Source organism: Lathyrus oleraceus, chromosome 3, assembly GCF_024323335.1.
Source record: "Lathyrus oleraceus cultivar Zhongwan6 chromosome 3, CAAS_Psat_ZW6_1.0, whole genome shotgun sequence".
In the NCBI taxonomy this organism is placed as follows: Eukaryota; Viridiplantae; Streptophyta; class Magnoliopsida; order Fabales; family Fabaceae; genus Lathyrus; species Lathyrus oleraceus.
Genome location: NC_066581.1, coordinates 513064949 through 513085799, shown reverse-complemented (window position 1 = coordinate 513085799; position 20851 = coordinate 513064949). Strand labels below are relative to the sequence as shown.

Here is a 20851-nt window from a genome sequence, read left to right as displayed (position 1 = left end):
AGCTGTTTAATTTCTGTATTAATATGATTAAAAGACAGAATGAATCAATTAATTAAACGGGTAATTAAATTTGGCATCATGAGTGTACGAGTTGGATGATTGATGTTGACTATGCTTCGGAACCGACATTAGTATGGTGAAGCAGCGATACATCGATCGTCCATATGTTACGCAATTGAGACCGATCAACTTATATATGATATAAGTAATCCTAATGCAAAGTACGGTATGTATGATATACTGTTTCTGTTTCGTTCATTCAAACACTAAGTGGTTGTTTTCCTTTGAGCGATCAATGGTCATTTGCTTCGGAATCTGACATTAGTATGGTGAAGCAATGACCTGTTGATCGATCATACTGAATCAACAATCGAGGTGTGTTTGACGGTCTGAAATTGGTGCATTAGGGTTAGTGACGGCGCAAGGGTTGTGCCGTCAAGGAGTTGTGAATTTAGGGCTTTGTGGAACACGTCTGTTGATTGTTTCAAAGTTCTGTTATTTTGGGCGCGTGACGTTCGTCACGAGCTTGTGACGATCGTAACAAGCTGGACGTGACGGTCGTCACGTGCTTTGTGATAGTCGTCACACTCACAAATTCAGAATTCTAGGCGTTTCTGTTTTTGGCCGCGTGACGCTCGCCATGGGCCTGTGACGGTCGTAACAAGCTTGTGACGGTCGTAACATGCTTGTGACGGTCGTCACACTCACAGAGTCAGAATTCTCGGGGTTTCTATTTTGTGACTGCGTAGTATGATCGATCGCCGAAATTTAATTTGGTTTTAATAAATTAAAAGAATTAAAAAATAATAATAATAATAATGTGTTTATCATTATTGCCTTATGGTGATCAGTTATGGCCTTAGTCTTCCTTCATTTTGTTTTGGGTTTTTAAATACGACCTGCGTGTCGTGCCTCTCCTTTTAATCTCTTAATGTAACTTCTTTTCTCATCTCAATCCCTCGCATGTAAAACGAGTTTCTTCTGTAATGTAATGTTATGAAGAAAGAAAAGAAGACAATGTTATGAAGAAAGAGAGGAATTCAATATCAAAGGAGGACAACCTTGAAGATCTTGCTTGGAGAAGCTTAGAGAAGAATTCAATATCAAAGGAGGACAACCTTGAAGATCAAAGGAGGACAACCTTGAAGGTCTTGCTTGGAGAAGCTTAGATCGTTATTAGGTTTACTTAGGTTCTCTCATTGGCTTGGGAGAACAATTGCGCTAGGGGCCATAACTGTTTCATTGTGTATGTTGATGCATGTGTATGTATGTTGATGCATGTGAATATATGTTGATGCATGTGAGAGACGATTTATATGATAAATAAGCCGGTGAGATCATAACAATTACAATTCCCTCAAATTAAATATTAAGTTTATGCTTTCCAAGTTTTAACACTCATCAAGACTAGTAATGGATAATGTAGGTTTCGCCTACGCGAGGTGCATGATCTATATATTAGTAAGGTGCGATGGGATAATTGTAATATCCAACTGTTAAACAATGGGTCAAACTTAACTAAACAAATTATAATAAGATTATATATATGTTTAGAAGCAAGAGTTGGGAATGATCCATATGATGGATTGGAATAAGGAGTTATTCACCCAACTGAAATTTTCGAGAGTTGTATGAGATACAATTGGAAGGAGTTCCTACCTAAATAACCTAGTTTTGTGTAATCCGCCTACGCGGACTTAGAACGAAGTGAAATATGGATCTCGACCCACTAGAAAATCTTCCAACGGGATTTTCCGAATCAAATGATGAGGGTCATTTGTTTTGAGTAAAATAGTGGGAGCATATTTAATTAAAGGCCTAATTAAATATGTCAATGATACTTATATTTTCATTAATCCTTGTGTAGATTACCATGACAGCAAACACCTCTAACAACATCTTGCGATCAATCCTTGATAAGGAAAAATTGTCTGGGACAAATTTTCTGGATTGGCACCGAAACCTGAGGATTGTCCTCAAACATGATAAAAAGCTGTATGTCTTGGAGACACTTGTTCCTGAAGAGGAACCTCCTAGTTCTGCACCTAAGGCAGAAAGAGATGCTTATAAGAAGCATGTCGATGATGCCAATGAAACTGCTTGTCTCATGCTAGCTACCATGAACTCAGAATTGCAAAAGCAACATGAGAACATGGCAGCGTTCGATATGATCGAACACTTGAAGATGCTCTATCAAGAGCAAGCAAGGCATGAGAGGTTTGAAGTTTCAAAAGCCCTTTTCCAAAGCAAGTTAGCTGAGGGAGCCCCTGTAGGTCCCCATGTACTCAAGATGATTGGGTATGTGGAAAACCTTGAGAGATTGGGTTTTCCCCTCGAAAAGGAACTTGCGACTGATTTGATCTTGCAATCGTTGCCAGATAGTTTCAGTCAATTTGTCCTAAATTTCAATATGATAGATATGGACAAATCTCTTCCTGAACTGCTCGCCATGTTAAGAACAGCTGAGCAGAATCTGAAGACAAAAGGGAAGTCCATTCTGATGATCGGAAATGGAAAGAGACAGAACAAAAGGCCCACTAAGCAGGGTGATAAAGGGAAAGGCAAGGAAGTTGCCAAACCCAGACCCACTGTTGCTGCTTTGAAGCCTAGTGGAGGCATAGCAAAGGCAGGCACCTGCTTCCATTGCGGTAAGACCGGTCACTGGAAGAGAAACTGCCCAAAGTACCTGGAAGATACGAAGAATGGAGTAGAGACTTCAACTTCAGGTATTTTTGTTATTAAAATATATTTTTCTACTTCTGCATCATGGGTATTAGATACTGGATGCGGTTCTCACATTTGTACAAATGTGCAGGGGCTGAAAAGGAGTAGAGATTTGTCAAAAGGTGAAGTTGACCTACGAGTTGGCAATGGAGCAAAGGTTGCTACTTTAGCCGTAGGATCTTATGTATTGACTTTACCTAGTGGTTTTATAATTCAGTTAGAGAACTGTTATTATATACCTGCAATTAGCAGGAATATTATTTCCATTTCTTGTTTGGACAAGTTTGGTTTTTCATTTATAATAAAGAACAATTGTTGCTCAATTTATTTGAATGATATATTCTATGCTACTGCACAAATAAGCAATGGACTATATGTCCTTAATCTCGAAATGCCTATTAATAACATTAATACTAAAAGGGTGAAACCTAACGAGTTAAAACCAACTAGGTAAGAATATTAAACTCTTCGATCAGATCGAGGTGGTGAGTATTTAAGCCTAGAGTTTGATGACCATCTGAAAGAGTGTGAGATCCTATCCCAACTTACTCCTCCTGGAACACCCCACTGGAATGGTGTATCTGAGAGAAGAAATCGAACCCTGTTAGACATGGTCCGATCCATGATGAGTCACGCCGATCTTCCAAACTCCTTTTGGGGACATGCACTATTGACAACAACTTACACACTTAACCGTGTTCCATCCAAAAGGTTGAGAGGACACCATATGAAATATGGAGTGGTAAGATACCACATATGTCTTGCATGAAGATTTGGGGTTGCGAAGTTTATGTGAAACGACATATTTCAACTAAGCTTGAGCCCAAATCCGAAAAATGCTTATTTATGGGGTATCCTAAAGAAACAAGAGGGTATTACTTCTACAATCCTTCTGAGGGCAAAGTGTTTATCTCTCGAACTGGAGTTTTCCTAGAAAAGGATTTTATTTCCAAAGGAACCAATGGGAGGAAAGTAGAGCTTGGAGAAATTCAAGAATCACAAAGCATTGATACACCTATGGAGGAATTAGAGCAGGAAACACAAGTAGTTGTGTAAGAGCAACCTGCTCAAGTAGAACAAGACCATCGTAGGTCAGGCAGGATACGTCACCTACCTGAAAGATATGGATATCTCATAACTGATCAAGGTGATGTATTACTCATGGATCAAGAACGGAGATGAGCCTTGTGTCTACAAGAAGGTTAGTGGGAGCATGATCGTTTTCCTGGTATTATATGTAGATGACATATTACTTATTGGAAACGATATCCCTACCCTACAACAAGTAAAGTCTTGGTTGGGGAAATGCTTTTCTATGAAGGACTTAGGTGAAGCAGCCTATATATTAGGAATCAGAATGCAATCTGGTTATGTGTTTTGCTTAAATGGTGGCGCTGTGAGCTAGAAAAGTTCAAAGCAAGATACAGTTGTTGATTCTACAACCGAGGCCGAGTATATTGCTGCCTCAAGTGCAGCAAAGGAAGTTGTTTGGATCAAAAAGTTCATTAGTGAACTTGGCGTGGTTCCTAGCATTATGGATCCCATTGGTCTCTATTATGATAACAATGGTGCTATCGCACAAGCTAAGGAGCCTAGATCTCACCAACGATCCAAACAATACTTAGGCGTTATCATCTCATTCGAGAGATAATAGATAGAGGAGATGTGAAAATATGCAGAGTACCTACACTTGACAATATTGCTGACCCACTGACAAAGCCTCTTGCGCAGCAGAAGCATGATGGCCATACTAGATTTATGGGTACACTACGCCAAATAAGGGAAAAGAGGGCGCTTTTTTTGGCCTATAACAACGCTTTAAAGCGCCCTCTAATCTGGCGCTGGCATAGGTAAAGATAGCGCTTTTTTTCCTGGTGAAAGCGCTCTCTAAAGTGGCTCTTTAAGCCCTTTAAGGGCCACTTTAGAGGGCGCTTTTTAAAGAAAGCGCCCTCTAAAGTGGAAACTTTTAAGGGTTTAGAGGGCGCTTTTACTGGAAAGCGCCCTCTAAAGTGGAAACTTTTAAGGGTTTAGAGGGCGCTTTTACTGGAAAGCGCCCTCTAAAGTGGAAATTTAAAGGGTTTAGAGGGCGCTTATTTTGGAAAGCGCCCTCTAAAGTGGGTGGTTATTTAATTTTTTTTTTTTTAAAACGCTATATTTTTTATTTATTTTAGACAACCTGTATATTGAAGCAGTACACCTAAAACTGTATAATTTGAAGCCTTTTTCACACATTGCATTCAACAAGCCTTATATACAACAATCCATACATATACAACAATCCACTGATATATAATCGTTTAACTTCTAAAGATTCTAAATATACAACCAATTCATACAAGTAATAATTTCAATAAATGCATACAAATCCTATAACTTCATCCAATCACGTGGATCTCTCTGCCTTGATCTACTGGCTTGTTTATCTATACTTAGTATATTCCTCAAAACTTTTTCACTTGAACTTGCTTGCCCTGCCTTGATCCAGATTCAAGCATTGCCTCTAAAAGAGCAACGTCTCTCGCACCCTCGACAAAAGAGAGGCGGTGCTCGGGTACAAACTGACTACCCTTCTGCAAAATAGAAATAAATTAGACTAGAGAATTCATACTAGCATGGACATTTAATTGAGGATAAGAAAGGAATGTAATGAACAAAAATATATGCTACGAGTTTGACACAAAACTATAAAATTAGAAGGTGGAATTGTGGAAGCATTTTGCAGGAATCTTAATACCTTGAGGGTGTTTTCAGAAACATCATTAAAAAAAGCTTTTAATTCTTCAGTTACTCCAATGAATGGGAAAAATGAGCTTTTGCATTGTCCATTAGCATCATATAATGAAACCTATATAGCATCATAACGTCAGAAAACAATAAAGATAACTGAAAGTGATTTGAATAAATTAATTGCAACTTTAGTGGATATTGAAGGAGAAGTTCAGATCTACCTAAGCTATTACTTTTGAAAACCTATAGTGTAACTTATAACTATAGTATATACCAGGTATCCGTGTTGTCCTTGGAATCCTCGCTCAATTTGAAGGGTTCCATTCGTGCCAACAACTCGCCACAAGATCTATAATGTGTTTAATGCCATGATTAAAGACTTGAATGAAAAATGCATGAATAATGAACATATCTACTGTTTGGGATGTGTAGCACGCGTGCACGTGTGTGTTTGTAAGATGAGGGATCATTTACCACATGCCTTGGGGGATCTGGAGGAGACAACCATTACAAATACTCCTGAGCATCCATTCTCCAAATGACTGATGAAAAACATTCCAAAAATAATTCACATTTCTGTCGAGTATTTGTAAAGTCATTTCTGGAAAATAGAGGCTTACAAGACAGATGATAAATTATCTGGTGGTGATAAGATCAAATCCACATGCGATGTCATAGCTGAAACTGAAACTACCTCACACCCAACAAGCTGTCGAGAATAAAAGGAGACGGCCATTAAATTATTATAAGATTCAGAACCCAGAAAGTCCCATTTGATTTAGGTTTCAGAGTGGTTCATTCATAGTTAGTAAGAAAGTTTTGATAAAGAGTGGTTCATTCATAATTTAAGATTCAGATGCCAGAAAGTCCCACTTGATTTTACTACACCAATGATAATCAGAGTTTTCTGCAACATAAATTGCATTAGGAAATACAGAAGAACACAAGTTAATGAATAAAATTGTCTGTGACTTAGACAGTAAAATTTTGAATATTACCATTCTTAACCCCGCAATGAAATGCACACCCATATCGAGAATAAAGCCTCCCTGCCAGAAAGAAAAAAATGATAACTTCACATAAGGAACCAAATAATGTTGAGAAAAACAGGATAAAATTGGTATGCAAAATGCTAATAACACAGGAAGTTAATAAAAAGTTTCAGAATTTTAAATAGCCAGTGCTAGTATAGCCTGATTTAGGAAATACAGAAAACCATAATGAATGTTAATGAATATAGGCCAGAAGTTCTTAGTACTCCATCGGCGATGTCAAATAAACTAAAAAGAATTCATATCTGAGAAAGAAATCTCAGACTTATTTTGATAAAGTGTGTAAATTTAGGAAACATATTCAATTATTAAATTATAAAGTAGATTTTCCCCCCTACATTTTTATGCCAGAATAGTAGAGTTGATTAAGTGATTCAAAGCTACGCCAGATACTCTCCTGTACTAAAACAAATACTGAATGTGTAACTTAATTTCAAAGCACATACAATAAAACTGCGTCTCCAAGAACTTGAAAAGTATGGGTTTGAACTGTTCATTGATCCTTCTACAATAACTTGGACACTCATCATTTTGCCAATGTCAGCAATTAGCTTCTTGCCCTGCCAAACAAACTACGTAAATGGACAGGCAGATTCATAGGTTAAAATGTCAAAACAGAAACAAAAATACCTCAATTAAGGCGGGTTTAAAACGATAATTTTCAGCCACAGACCAAATTATTTGGCCAGGAGCATCAGCAGAAATCGATTTGTACGTAGATAATGCAGTTTCCAGCTCATTTATACCTGCAGTATCAGATTAATGTTAATCAAGTTGAGAGTTTAGGATAAGGTAACTGAAACTTTCATATAGTAGGGAAGGAGAGAATATATGTGGATCACCTAATAAAAAGAAAGAGAACGGCAACAATATTAATAGTAAAAGAGAATCTCTACCAAGGGCCAGCAAAAGTTAGAGCCACTACTTACAAGATGCTGCAGGTTTCTCTTCATATCCACAAAATCAGCCACCAACACACACAGTACATTCAAATAAAGAGGAAATATAGTCAGAGGCACAAAAAGATTAATAACAAAATTATGATTATCAAATGTTAACCCATAATGCCTACTTTTTCTACATCGAGAAACAAATGGAACAGTTGGTGAAATTTAACCCATAATGCCTAGTCTCCATTGCTAGCATTGCAACACAATAATTATTGTTGAGAATACTCAATAAATGTATGAACCAAGAAAAATGAAACCAAAAATGAACAGTAGCGAACGTCATAAGAGAAACCAAGTAATATGAAGATTAGAAAAATACCTATGGTGTCAAAATCGAACAGCTAACAACGAATTAATAGAAGGAGGAAACGTCGTAGATCTAACAGAGGTGGAAGGAGAACGCCTTAGAAGTAGCGAAAATCGTAGCAGTGAGAACCCTAACGTGAAAAAGGATTAGAAAAATACCTATGGTGTCAAAATCGAACAGCTAACAACGAATTAATAGAAGGAGGAAACGTCGTAGATCTAACAGAGGTGGAAGGAGAACGCCTTAGAAGTAGCGAAAATCGTAGCAGTGAGAACCCTAACGTGAAAAAGAACGAAAATAACAGAGAGTGAAATAACAAAACGCGCAGTATGTTATAATTTTAATGTTTACTAAAGGGGACCTTAGAGGGCGCTTGTGGAAAAAAAGCGCCCTCTAAAGGGGGCCTAAGAGGGCGCTTATGAAAGCGCTCTCTAAGGCTTTCCAAAAGCGCTTTATAAACTGGAAATGCACATGGACTTATAGAGCGCTTTTTTAAAAGCGCCCTCTAAGGGTAACCTTAAAGGACGCTTTCTAAAAAGCGCCCTGTATTGTTGTCCCTCTATCTCCTCCTTATTTTTTAGCTTCACCTTAGAGGGCGCTTTATTACAAAAGCGCCCTCTAAAGTGCGTTGTCTATTCCAATTTTTGGCGTAGTGGTATTAAGGGTATGCCTGATTGGCTCTAGTGCTAGTGGGAGATTGTTGGTGTAAGCCCTAGAGGCTAATACTTTTGGTACTTGTATCAAATTATTTATTAATAATAAAAGGTTTTTTCTTTATTATGGTTATTTAATAAAGTCCCTAGAATAGCTAGTCCGTTTAATGTATCAAGTGTGACTTGATCATGAGAGCACATTAAACATAAGGACACTATTCTTAAAGTATCCGTAGTCGAGCTTTAGTGTGAAGTGGGATAACATTAAAGCATTAAGACTATTATGTTTGTAGACTGATGATCACATCTCATGGATCATGGATAAAGAGTTATCAAGTCTTAAACATATGTATGAATATTAGGAGTAATATTTATACCGGATTGACCCGCTATGAGAATACTATATAGAAAATTATGCAAAGTGTCATAAGTTATTCTCATGGTGATAATGGTGTATACCACTCTTCGACCTGAAACCACTATGGACCCTAGATGTGGAGTCGAGTGCTTTATTGCTGATCCAACGTTGTCCGTAACTGGATAACCATAAAGACAGTTGATGGGTACTCCACGAAGCATGCTGAGGGACATGAGTGACCTAGATGGAATTTGCCCATCCTGCATAACAGGATAAATGTCTATGGGCCCAATATTGAACTGGACAAGGATGACACGGTCTATGCCTTGTGTTCAATATAGACATAAGGGCAAAAGGGTAATTATACACATAAGTATTATCACAGAAGGTTTTGTCAGATCACATGACATTTTCGTGTCTTGGGTAGCAGTGATGTGTTGCTAGATACCGCTCACTGTTTATTATGTTAAATGCGTGATTTAATATAATTGTCAATGTCACGAAAACCTACAGGGTCACACACAAAGGACGGATTGATGAGAGATAGAGTAACTAAGGAATACCGTAAGGTACGGTGCCCTTAAGTGAATTATAGAACATCGTAAGGTACGATGTACTTGAGTAGAATACGAAATATGGTAAGGTACCATGGGCTTAAGTGATTTTGGGCATATTATAAGATATGGGCCAAAATACACTTAAGTGGACTTTTTAGCTTGAAGCCCACACAAGTGGTTCTATAAATAGAACCCTTGTGCAAAAGCATTCATTAGCGGTTGCATTATTTTCGTTTTCTCTCTCTCTCTCTCTCTCACTCAAAGCCTTCATTCGTACCAGCTAGCACTGAGATTGAAGGAATCCGTTCGTGTGGACTGAGTAGAGACGTTGTCATCGTTCAACGTTCATGATTGCTCCGTGGATCTGCACCAAAGGTTTCAATCGTCACAAGAGGTAAATATTCTATCACTGATCATGACCATTCGTAAGGATCTCTAAAGGAGAAAATTTTAATTTCCGCTGCGCTTTGGATAGCAATTCTCCTTCAGTGCCCATCTCCTGCAATTTCATTTAGGTTGAAATTTTCGATAGACACAAATAAATTTTAAATTTTCAAAAATTAATGAAACCAACCAAAATTTTTAAAATAAGTAGTATACCAGAAATTTAAAATGTACTATCGAAAATTTTAAAATATACCAAAAATATTGTTAAGCCTACCAAAAATTTCGTTTAAAATTTTCATTCAATATTTAATTAGAGAAGCTTGGACAATATGAAAGCACGGTGTCACGTATAAATTAAGGGTGTCAAGTTAAATACACTTGCAAATAGTGATTCCTTTGAAAATAACCCAACATTCTCATGGGGTCCAGCCCAATCTATATCTGTTACGAATACTAAAAACGACGTCGTATCCTAGTGAAGCAAACCAACCTCTGGTTTTCACCCTCTCATCAATGTTCAACAAAAAACCCAGTTCCTTTAAACAAAAAAACTCAAAAACCCTGAAATGGGTTATCTAAGAAAAGCTTCAAAAACCCTAAACCAATCAAATTGCATTTCATTGCTATTCAATTTCAATTTCAATTTAACCCCATTAACAAGTAGAATAACCCATCAACGATTTTCCTTAACTCGCGCACTTTTCTGTACCCAATCACGCCAAAATAGCACCAAAGAGAAACCCATTATAGATTTGAGTCAGTACCCTCCAGAGCTTGTGAGAAATTTCTCGATAATTGCGCATGTGGATCATGGAAAATCTACTCTTGCTGATCGACTTTTGGAACTCACTGGAACTATTAAGAAAGGACTTGGTCAGCCTCAGTATCTTGATAAATTGCAGGTTTTGTTATAAATTATCTATTTTTTCATCTGGGTATGGTTGGTTGTAATGTTATATGAAATAGGTATTGTTCAAAATTGTTGCTTTTTTAAATATGTGTTTTGGGGCTTAACTAGGATGTGGAATGCGACAATGTGTTGGCTTTGAAGAGAAAAAATATCAAAATTTTATCCCATGTTATATTCCATGAAGCACCACCAGCACGAACATCGACACCGACACATGTAGACACTGAATGCTAATTTGTAAATTTGAAAGTGATTGTATGAAACTATATGAGCTAGTGTTAAGTTGGTATTGTACGTTCACTCTAAAGTATCAGTGATAGTTAGGTTATTGGGTTTGTTTGGATTGGTTATTGGAGGTTATTTATTGGCATACACAATTATGACAATATTTGGCATAACCTATGAAAATACTAGTAGCTTATGGTATTTACATAAACTGTTTTTAAGCATATTTTCGTTAGCTCTATAGGATAGCCGATGAAAACTGCTGGATATAGTTAGACATTGATTAGAATTAGTCAAAGTTATTAGGTTTCAGCGGAATAGTGTAGCTGTGGTAGGTTTCAGCGCGACGCTAATTGCGGCCCCAAACCTCTATTGTGTCTCCTATTAGGATTTCGATGATAAATTCCTCAAATTCATTTTTTTTAAACCTCGTCTTTTTTTAGGGTATTTATGAGTATTTATGTTTGTACACTGGGTTTTAGTCTTTGCAATAGCGGCATTTCCCGCTATCTGCTATAATGCTATATCATTTTAGGGGGCTGGTGCTACAGTTGTCTGAGATTAAACTAACAACATAGAACCAAACATGACAATATTGTTATGTTTCTTGGTTTTTATGTCATATGTTACTTAATTGGTGAAGTTTGAACTTTGTTCTAGGTGGAGAGAGAAAGGGGGATCACGGTTAAAGCTCAGACAGCAACAATGTTCTATAAGAACATCATAAACGGTGTTGATTGTAGTGATGGAAAGGAACCACATAATTATTTGCTGAATCTTATTGACACTCCTGGACATGTAGATTTCAGTTATGAAGTGTCAAGGTCACTAGCTGCTTGTCAAGGTGTGCTTTTGGTTGTTGATGCAGCTCAAGGAGTTCAAGCACAAACCGTTGCTAACTTTTACCTTGCCTTTGAATCTAACTTATCAATTATACCGGTCATAAACAAGATAGACCAGCCAACCGCTGATCCTGACCGTGTTAAATCGCAATTGAAATCGATGTTTGATCTTGACCCTAGCGATGCATTGCTAACATCGGCTAAAACTGGGATGGGTCTTGAACATGTTCTTCCAGCAGTCATAGAGCGTATACCCCCGCCTCCTGGGAAGAGTGATTCTTCTTTACGCATGCTTTTACTTGATTCGTATTTTGATGAATACAGAGGGGTGATATGCCATGTTGCTGTCGTTGATGGTGCCCTGCGCAAGGGGGATAAGATCTCTTCAGCGGCCACTGGTAAGTCATATGAAGCTTTGGATATAGGCATCATGCATCCTGAACTTACTCCTACTGGAATCTTGTTTACTGGACAAGTCGGTTATGTTATAAGTGGCATGCGGTCAACCAAAGAGGCACGTATCGGAGATACAATTTACCATTCACGAAGCGCCATGGATATGGAACCTCTTCCAGGTAAAGCGGGTCTTTTACCTCCTTTCTTTGGAAAAATGGTTGTTAACATTTTCTTTAATTCTTAATAATTTAATAATTTAAAATTGTAGGCTTCAAAGCAGCAAAACATATGGTTTTTTCTGGTCTTTTTCCAGCGGACGGATCTGATTTTGAACTACTCAACCATGCAATAGAGAAGCTTACATGCAATGATGCCAGTGTCTCTGTCGCTAAAGAAACTAGCACTGCTCTAGGTCTAGGGTTCAGGTCTGTTATCAATTTCTTATAGAATGGGACGCTAATTTTTGGTTCTTACAAAATTTGAAACACATTTAACTTCACAAGGAATAGATTTTTAATGTTTATTTTTTATATTCAATCAGGTGTGGATTTTTAGGCCTTCTGCACATGGATGTTTTTCATCAAAGGCTTGAACAGGTAACATCTCATCCAATGTGGAACTTTAATATATTCATTTTGTTCAAATTATTATCGGTGTCAATGTGTCTGTGTCGTGTCGTGTCCGGTGTCCGTGTTTCATAGACAGCGAGTCATTGACAAAGGCATGTTTGTGTAAACAGGAATATGGAGCCCATATCATCTCAACCGTTCCTACCGTGCCTTATATATACGAGTATGCTGATGGAAGGTAGATTAACAAAGTTGTTTTTATCAGTCTAGGTTCGTCGGCGTTTACTAATATAGTCTATGTTTTTGTTCAGCAAATTAGAAGTTCAGAATCCTGCTGCATTACCGTCTAATCCCAAGCAACGAGTGGTAGCCTGTTGGGAACCCACAGTAATAGCTACTATAGTTATTCCTAGTGAGTAAGCTCTTGCACAACCCCAAACAAAAGAATAATTTTGCGTCTTTCAGAGCTGATATTTATCATCTTAAATAATTGTTTAATCTAAGGTATGTTGGAGCTGTTATCACCCTTGTCTCCGAGCGTAGGGGTGAACAGTTAGAGTACTCGTTCATTGACAGGTAAGCTTTTATGAGTTCAGTCTACAAAATCTTTCACAACTTTTACTTGGTCTCTCAAAATTGACAACCTTGATCTCTGGCCAAAAGCAATGACCCCTTAATTATTTTTCTCGTGCAGTCAACGGGTTTTCATGAAGTATCGTCTTCCTTTGAGGGAAATTGTTATCGACTTTTATAACGAATTGAAGAGTATAACATCAGGCTATGCATCATTTGATTATGAAGACTCAGAGTAAGTACCCCCATCCTTTTCCCTTTCTTTATAACCGCTCGCGTTATCATTGTTCATAACTCGATGGGGTGCAATTACAGTTATCAGGCATCTGATCTGGTGAAACTCGATATTCTCTTGAATGGACAACCAGTAGATGCAATGGCAACCATTGTTCATAACTCAAAAGCATATCGTGTTGGACGTGAGTTGGTCGAGAAATTGAAGAAAGTCATAGACAGGTAATTTGGTTCATGAAATTATTTTCTTTAATTCTCACACCTCTTCATGAGCTTTAAACTCGTCTAAAAAATCATCTGAAATTTCAATCAGGCAAATGTTCGAGATATCCGTACAAGCCGCCATCGGGTCAAAAATTATAGCAAGAGAGACGTAAGTTTCTGTCTCAAATATTATGCTAATATGTCTTTTTGTAAAGGTTACATAAATAATCTTGATCAGATTTGAGATTATTAAATAAGTCATTAACTAGCCTTGCTCATAACTCTTCTATTTTGCCATGCTGAAATTCTTCACATTTATTGCAGTATTACAGCTATGAGAAAAAATGTTCTTGCGAAATGTTACGGCGGTGATATTACGCGAAAGAGGAAGCTTTTGGAGAAGCAAAAAGAAGGGAAAAAGCGAATGAAACGTGTCGGTTCCGTTGATATACCGCAAGAAGCATTCCATGAACTATTGAAGGTTTCATAGAAGTCGTTCGAATTAAACCAAACCGCGCATTAGATATTGGTAATTAATTACTTCATTTTTTTTAAGTTCCCTTTTCAATAAAGTTAATATGATCTAGCAGTTGAAAGAATTGCAGAGAGTATAGTGACTAGTGAATTTAACAACTTGATATGTTTTGTTGTTATTACGAAAAGCATTATTAAGAATTAAAATGTTCTAGCTCCAAAACTCTAGTAGACTTTTGGTTTAATAGATTTTTTTATGCAATGACTTATTTTAAGTATTGTTTAGTGCAACATGACTTCTTTAATGTTTATGCAATCATATTTGAACATTTGATTGTGACCTTGTCACTTAAAAATTTAGGTTTCGACACATTTAATGTTTAGTTTACAAAAGAAAAATAAAGTGAAGTTATCATAAGATATGGTCAAATTTCATGACGATGATTACACCATGATACTATGTTAGATAAGGGATGTATTGCTCTTTCTCTAGTTCATTATAACACTTTTTCTTAAGTTGTTTCACATCACTCTTTCTCTATCTGCATAAAGAAACTCCAACGTGATAAGATGATAAGATGAGGTGTTTTATTCCAATAAATATATTTAGTCAAAAACATAAGTAAAGGTAAAGTTAAAAATAGTGTGTTTTTAATGTACTTGATTCATTTTCTTAAATAGTGTTTATTATCATTTTTTTGGGTTTAATATTCTTTTTTATTTTGTATTTCATAGGTTAACTCAGCGATTATTTTAGTTCTTTAACTTAAAAAAAAGTATCATATCAATCTCTTAATTGTTCAAAATAGACTATGTTAATCCTTTTTATTTTGTAGTGACAAATTTAATGACTAATTTTTGTAATTTTTCGTTGTTAATTAGAAGATGACTAGCTTGATATATTTCGAAGAGTTGGAGGATAAATATAAATACTATTTTAAGTTAAGGGATAAAAAGAACTCGAAGTTAACATGAAAACAAAAAAGTTGATATATTTTGAAGAGTTGAAGGATAAATATAAATAGGTATAATTAGTCATTAGATCCCTTAAATTAATTTAAAGTTTTGATTTAGTCTCTTAACAAAAAAAAATGTTACATTTTGGTTCCTTAAAATTAGTTCCGCTGGCATTATTGGTCCATTCAGTTGATTTTGCAAAGAAAACGTTAAGGGTTGTCAACGTGGTGTGACAACTAAGTAATTTCTAAAAGAATGACTCAACAAAAGGATTAAAAAACTAAGTAATTTCTAAAAGAATGACTCAACAAAAGGATTAAAAAACTTTGATTTAAGGATTTCACTTGTATTAAACTCTGCCTCTTCTTTCATTCATGCTTTCAAAACGTGTTTCTAGAAGTTGTTGTCTCTTTTATTTAAGTTGATTCTTGTTTCATTCATCTTTTTTTCTGGAAATTTTCTTTCTTGCATTTCCATATGCGTTTTAATCAAGCTTGTTTTCAAGTTTCATTCTACTTATCTGGATTTTAAAGTTGCGTTTCTAGGATTTTCATCTTCTTAAATGCCAAATTTGTCAAGTAGTGCTTCAATGTCAAACAATCATTCCATTGGAACAACTAACTCGGTTCTTCGTATAAATAAGAGGAAAGAGTGGTTTTGCCAAGATGAATGTGTCCTTCATACTGTGAGTGACATGAACAGTGTGAACTTTAGGAAATAATTTTGGGGTTGTAGAAATTGCATAAATCATATGAATAAGGGTTATAGTTTCTTCAAATGGTTAGATGACAAAATTGTTGATGAAATGAATTTGAAGATTCAAAGACAAAAGAAGAAAATTTATAAATTGAAGAATGAGGTCTCCACACTAGAGGATGGTTGAAAATGTTCATTGCGGTTGAGATTTTGAGCTTAGTGTTGAATGTTATTTTTGTAACAATGTATTTTTAAATTGAAATTTTATCTGTCATGAGTTTATGAGTGTATTCTATTTGTCATGAGTTTATGACTGCAACCAATATTGTCATAAGTTTATGTATTTTGTGTGCCATGAGTTTATAAATGTACTTTTGTGTCATGAGTTTATGAGTGAATTGTATATGTCATGATGTTATGAGTGCAACAACACTGTCATGAGTTAATGTATTTTGTGTGCCATGAATTGTATATGTCATAAGAAATTTGTAATTGTGTAACATATCAGAATAGAAATACATATAATTTGGAATTGTGTAACATAACCATACTATTCCATATCATTTCAATAATCATCAACAAAATTACATAATTTAATTCAAAATGGAATTATAAGCCATATGATACACAAAGTGTCATTATAAGTCATAAGCTACAAAAGTGACATTATAAGCCATATGATATGCAAAAGTGACATTATAAGCCATAAGCTACACAAAGTGTCATTATAAGTCATAAACTACAAAAGTGGCATTATAAGTCATGTGATAGACAAAAGTGACATTATAAGCCATAAGCTACAAAGTGAGATTATAAGTCATTATATCAACCAGTGCACGTCAAAACAACAAAACATAATTATTATGGTCGACTCAGAACAGGTTTTAGGCATTTTTGAAGTCTCCTTTTCTTTTTGGGTGCTTGCTGAGTTGAAGTTGCATATGGTGTTGACTGAGTTGAAGTTGTAGGTGGTGTTGGTTGAGTTAAAGTCCTCCTTAGTAGCAAAAAAAGGTCCATAATTTCCAATTATAATCCTCCATTCTTTTTAGAAGCTTGAATATTTGAAAATTATCTTCTAAAATCTCTTCATCTCAACTATAGTACTCTTGAGGTAACTAAGCACTATCATATTCCTCAATGTCACTCAATCCTCTAACGCTTTCCTTTGGAACCTCGCCTTCATTCACATAATCAATTCAACCACTACCTTCAACTGATTCTTCCACCTCCCTTTGTTTCATTGGTCTCCCAACCTTTCCCCCCCCCCCCCCCCCCCTTACCTTTTCCTTTGCTCTTCCCCTTTCCTTTACCTTTGCACCCCCATTTCCTTTTCCTTTACCTTTGCACTTCCCTTTTCTTTTGCCATCCTCAATATTTACTACAATCTCTTCACCAACTCCTATATCATCCTCATCTAAAATTTCAAAGTTCACATTCAAAGCATTGTCATCTCCACCACCACCACCATATTTTTGGTTACATTCTAGTATCTCATCATCTTCTTGGTTACAAATTAGTCTCTTAACTACTAAATTATTTTGAACACGTACCAGATAAGCTGTGTCATCTAATACATCATCTTTTTTATCACATACCATATAATCAGTGGCCCCTTCCAAAGTAATATCCACTATTGCATCCTCACACTCAATGGTCCCCTACAAAGTAACATCCTCACATGAATCTTCTTGGTCAATGCCCTTAGTGACCCCCTCCAAATTAACATCCTCACATGAAGATTATTGGTTAACTACATCTCCATCTTCTACACAAGTGGTCTCTCCTTCATCAAACTTGTCACTTAGATTATTCAAATCTTTAAAAGTACCAAAATCATCAAAAGTACATTTTACACCATTATTCAAATCATCCAAATTGTCGTCTTCTAAACTATTCAGATCCTCCAAACCATCCTTATTTCTTACCTCACATTCTTTATCCTTTTCATTGGGTCATACATTATTTTCTAGAGAGAGTATTGGCTCTTCAATGTAATATGATTGTGAGAGTGGATGAATGACATATAAATGCATATTCTCATTAATCAGTGCTATGATTTTCATTCTATTTTTCCTGATTATCTTTCAATAAAACTAGCTCATTAATATCCATTGCATCATAATACCACAAACTCTCCATTTTTGGATTCCCTAAATCGTTTAAACCACTCAGAACCTCAAAGTAACTCCAGAAATCAGGGTATACTTCCTAAACCTTCTCTAACTCCTTGTAACCTAATCTCTTAAACTCAAAAACCACACCTTCATGATGAATAACACACTGAAACATATTAGTCATGCCCTAATCAGACAAAATAATGAAGAAATCATTCCTTGAAGAAGGAGAAAACAAAAAAGGTTAGCTTTTTAATATAGTAAACAGATCATCGTACCTTAGAAGAAAAGTGGAAATGAAAAATGGTGAAAACGTTTCTGTATCGTTTTCTTCATCGCTCAAAGTATCAAACATAATCGTTTTCTTCGCCGTTACAAATTTCAGAGTATGAGAAGAGTAGAAGAGTGAGCTTGTGTTCGTAACTAAAGAGTTTTAGAGAGAAAATTGTAGTTGTGTTGGTAGGTGAAGAGTTGAGAAATGATATTTCTAAAGTTGAAAATGATTTTCATAATTTAAATTTAAAAAAAAATTATTAATAATTGAAAAAAGCAAACAAATAGCCATGTCATATTTAAAAAATACATTACAACTGCCACGTAAGCGATATTTAACGTTTTTTCTAGAAAATTTATCAGAAGGGATTTGTTAGGCTAACGGAAGGACTTTAAGGGACTAGAGTGTAACGTTTTTTTAATTAAGGAACTAAATCAAAACAATAAATTAAGTTAAGGGACTCAAAGATGAATTAAGTCATATAAATACTTTTTTAAGTTAAGAGATAAAATGAACTCGAAGTTAACATAAAAACAAAAAAAAAGGTGTTATTTTATTTTAGATATAAGACAGATACAATATTATTAATAAGAATATTTTAATTTATAATAGTGTTAACTTGTACTAATATTTTAATTTAAAAAATGTTAATTTGTGCCTTAGAGCACAAGTAAAGAAACTTGATATTTAAATGATATATTAAAAATTGTGTATTCAGTTTTTTACAAATTTCAAATTGTTTAAATTTCTACCTTTAAGATATTTAACTTGTATTCATTTTTAAAAATTGTGTCCAACTAAAATGAGATACATAGAGTATTATATTTAAGGAGCATGGACATATACTCGAGATGCTTTAAATATATATTATTTCGATGTACAACAAGAAATTAATGATTTATTTACAAAGGTTGTCATGAAACTCTTCAAGACCTCAATAAGATTCGGTGGAGAAGGGGATTTACATGCAAGAGTGAAGAAGGGGGTTCTATATGCAAGATTAACACTCTTATGCCTAAGTCAGTAAGGTCAAATGGTTGTAACTTGCCAAAGTGAATAAAATTATATCTAAGTGTGGCACACAATCATACTTATATATGGATGATAGATAAAATCGTCTTGGTGAGCGTGACGTAGAATGCAAAAGACCGTCAAATTAGTTCGTAGTAAGGGTTTACATGTTCGTCACTCCTGAGTGAGAGTATTTTAAATTGAACTCTTTAAATTGGATCAGTCTTATTGGTTTTTTTATTGGTCCAAAACAATTGTTACGGGCAAAACTACAATTTATAAAGCGAATTTAGATGGATTTTCAATCCAACCCAATATCCAATTTGTTACCCAAAATTTAGACAATTTATTTTCCCATCCTTATGGTGTGGGTGACGCCTCTAAAAATCCAAAAATACCCTCTGGTTTTTTCGGAGATGCATATCCGAACGCATCAAATCTCATTTTCCCAAAAATTTAGTCCGGAGATTCATCTGCGAATATTCCTGAGGTGAATTCGAAGATGCATCTCCAAAATCTTCTTTGCATGTTTCTTGGCAAGAACATTGTCCTAAATTTGTATTTTTTATGAATTTAAAGTCATTTTAATTAGACTAACATTATCATTATTTGATTCAAACATTAATAAACACGAATATCTTAGAACAAGGTAATGCGTTAATTAAAAAAACATCCAATCATATTATAAACATTGTTCTCAAAGTATGGAAAAAAAATACTAAAACATTCCAAAATACAAATAAAATCATAACATATTGTGTTTGCCTAAGCCTAACCCCCTGCCTCCTCCTCCTCCGGCGGTAACCTAAGACATTATATGCTTTGGTAAGAATGCAATGTGCTAGGGAAACCTCATTAGCGCCACCTCTCTCAAACAGCCTGTACTATATGCCCTCATACGTAATTCAGATGATATTCTAACAGATCGATAACACATCAATCACATGGTCATCCCTGACATGGTCATTCTCCAGGATCTCCTCATGAGTAGGCCTGGGTGGATGTTCAAGAGCATCTGATGTCATGATAGGGTGTGAAACACTATATAACTAAGTCATGTAACCGCCCACATAAGATCACTGAATGATGGTTAACACACTCCGATACTCCTCTGGTACCATTTGTTTTGTCGTCGTCCAAAGAGAACCTCCGCTCATCTTGGAGTACATTTATACCAAATAGGAGGCCCCCCAGTTCCACTCGTGAATGACCGAGAATTCAATAAAATACTTAAGGTATTGCCATATCGACGTAGGTTGCATTTTTTTCCCATAAAAATGGACGTGCCTGTAGGAGAATGGCCATCCAAGGCGCAACGGAATTTAAAAATTTCTCCATTTAGTGATCCTTACGAATGGGCATGATCAGTGATAGAATCGTTACCTCTTGTGGCGATTCAAACCTTTGGTGCAGATCTCTGATAATGATCAAAACCTTTGATACAGATCCACGGGGCGATCACGAACATTGAACGATGACAACGTCTCTACTCAGTCCACACGAACGGATTCCTTCAATCGCAGTGCTAGCTGTTATGAATGAAGGCTTTGAGTGAGAGAAAGAGGGAAACAAAATTCCAAGTCTCTACTTGAATTTCTGTCTGAGTGGAGTGACAATGCTTCTACCCAAGGGGTTCTATTTATAGAACCACTTGTGT

At 35.8% G+C, this 20851-nt stretch overlaps 2 protein-coding genes across 2 annotated transcripts; one reads left to right on the top strand and one right to left on the bottom strand.

Moving 5' to 3' along the window:
* Nucleotides 1-5147: 5147 nt before the first annotated feature.
* LOC127131898 (uncharacterized) lies at nucleotides 5148-7566 on the bottom strand. The gene is made up of 10 exons (XM_051060786.1): nucleotides 7563-7566; nucleotides 7433-7450; nucleotides 7134-7249; nucleotides 6950-7063; nucleotides 6450-6500; nucleotides 6072-6160; nucleotides 5933-5993; nucleotides 5726-5800; nucleotides 5459-5569; nucleotides 5148-5294 (listed from the first exon to the last, which is right to left on the bottom strand). The coding sequence occupies exons 1-10, from the start codon at nucleotides 7564-7566 to the stop codon at nucleotides 5166-5168; spliced, it is 768 nt and encodes a 255-aa protein (XP_050916743.1). The 3' UTR covers nucleotides 5148-5165.
* A 2624-nt stretch (nucleotides 7567-10190) lies between these two features.
* On the top strand, nucleotides 10191-14420 carry LOC127128533 (translation factor GUF1 homolog, mitochondrial). The gene is made up of 11 exons (XM_051057876.1): nucleotides 10191-10617; nucleotides 11511-12267; nucleotides 12357-12513; nucleotides 12630-12684; nucleotides 12828-12895; nucleotides 12969-13073; nucleotides 13162-13233; nucleotides 13352-13465; nucleotides 13546-13686; nucleotides 13778-13837; nucleotides 13993-14420. Exons 1-11 carry the CDS (start codon nucleotides 10282-10284, stop codon nucleotides 14156-14158), a joined length of 2031 nt encoding a protein of 676 aa, XP_050913833.1. The 5' UTR covers nucleotides 10191-10281; the 3' UTR covers nucleotides 14159-14420.
* Nucleotides 14421-20851: the final 6431 nt, after the last annotated feature.

Bases quoted from the DNA above. Each gene is read 5' to 3' on its own strand.
- LOC127128533 (XM_051057876.1), top strand. From the start codon at position 10,282: ATGGGTTATCTAAGAAAAGCTTCAAAAACCCTAAACCAATCAAATTGC. The intron at 10,618-11,510 runs GTTTTGTTATAA...ACTTTGTTCTAG, and splicing joins AGTATCTTGATAAATTGCAG to GTGGAGAGAGAAAGGGGGAT. The intron at 13,074-13,161 runs GTAAGCTCTTGC...GTTTAATCTAAG, and splicing joins ACTATAGTTATTCCTAGTGA to GTATGTTGGAGCTGTTATCA.
- LOC127131898 (XM_051060786.1), bottom strand. The intron at 6,161-6,449 runs GTAATATTCAAA...TATTCTCGACAG, and splicing joins TCATTGCGGGGTTAAGAATG to CTTGTTGGGTGTGAGGTAGT. The intron at 5,801-5,932 runs GCATGTGGTAAA...AACACATTATAG, and splicing joins TCTCCTCCAGATCCCCCAAG to ATCTTGTGGCGAGTTGTTGG.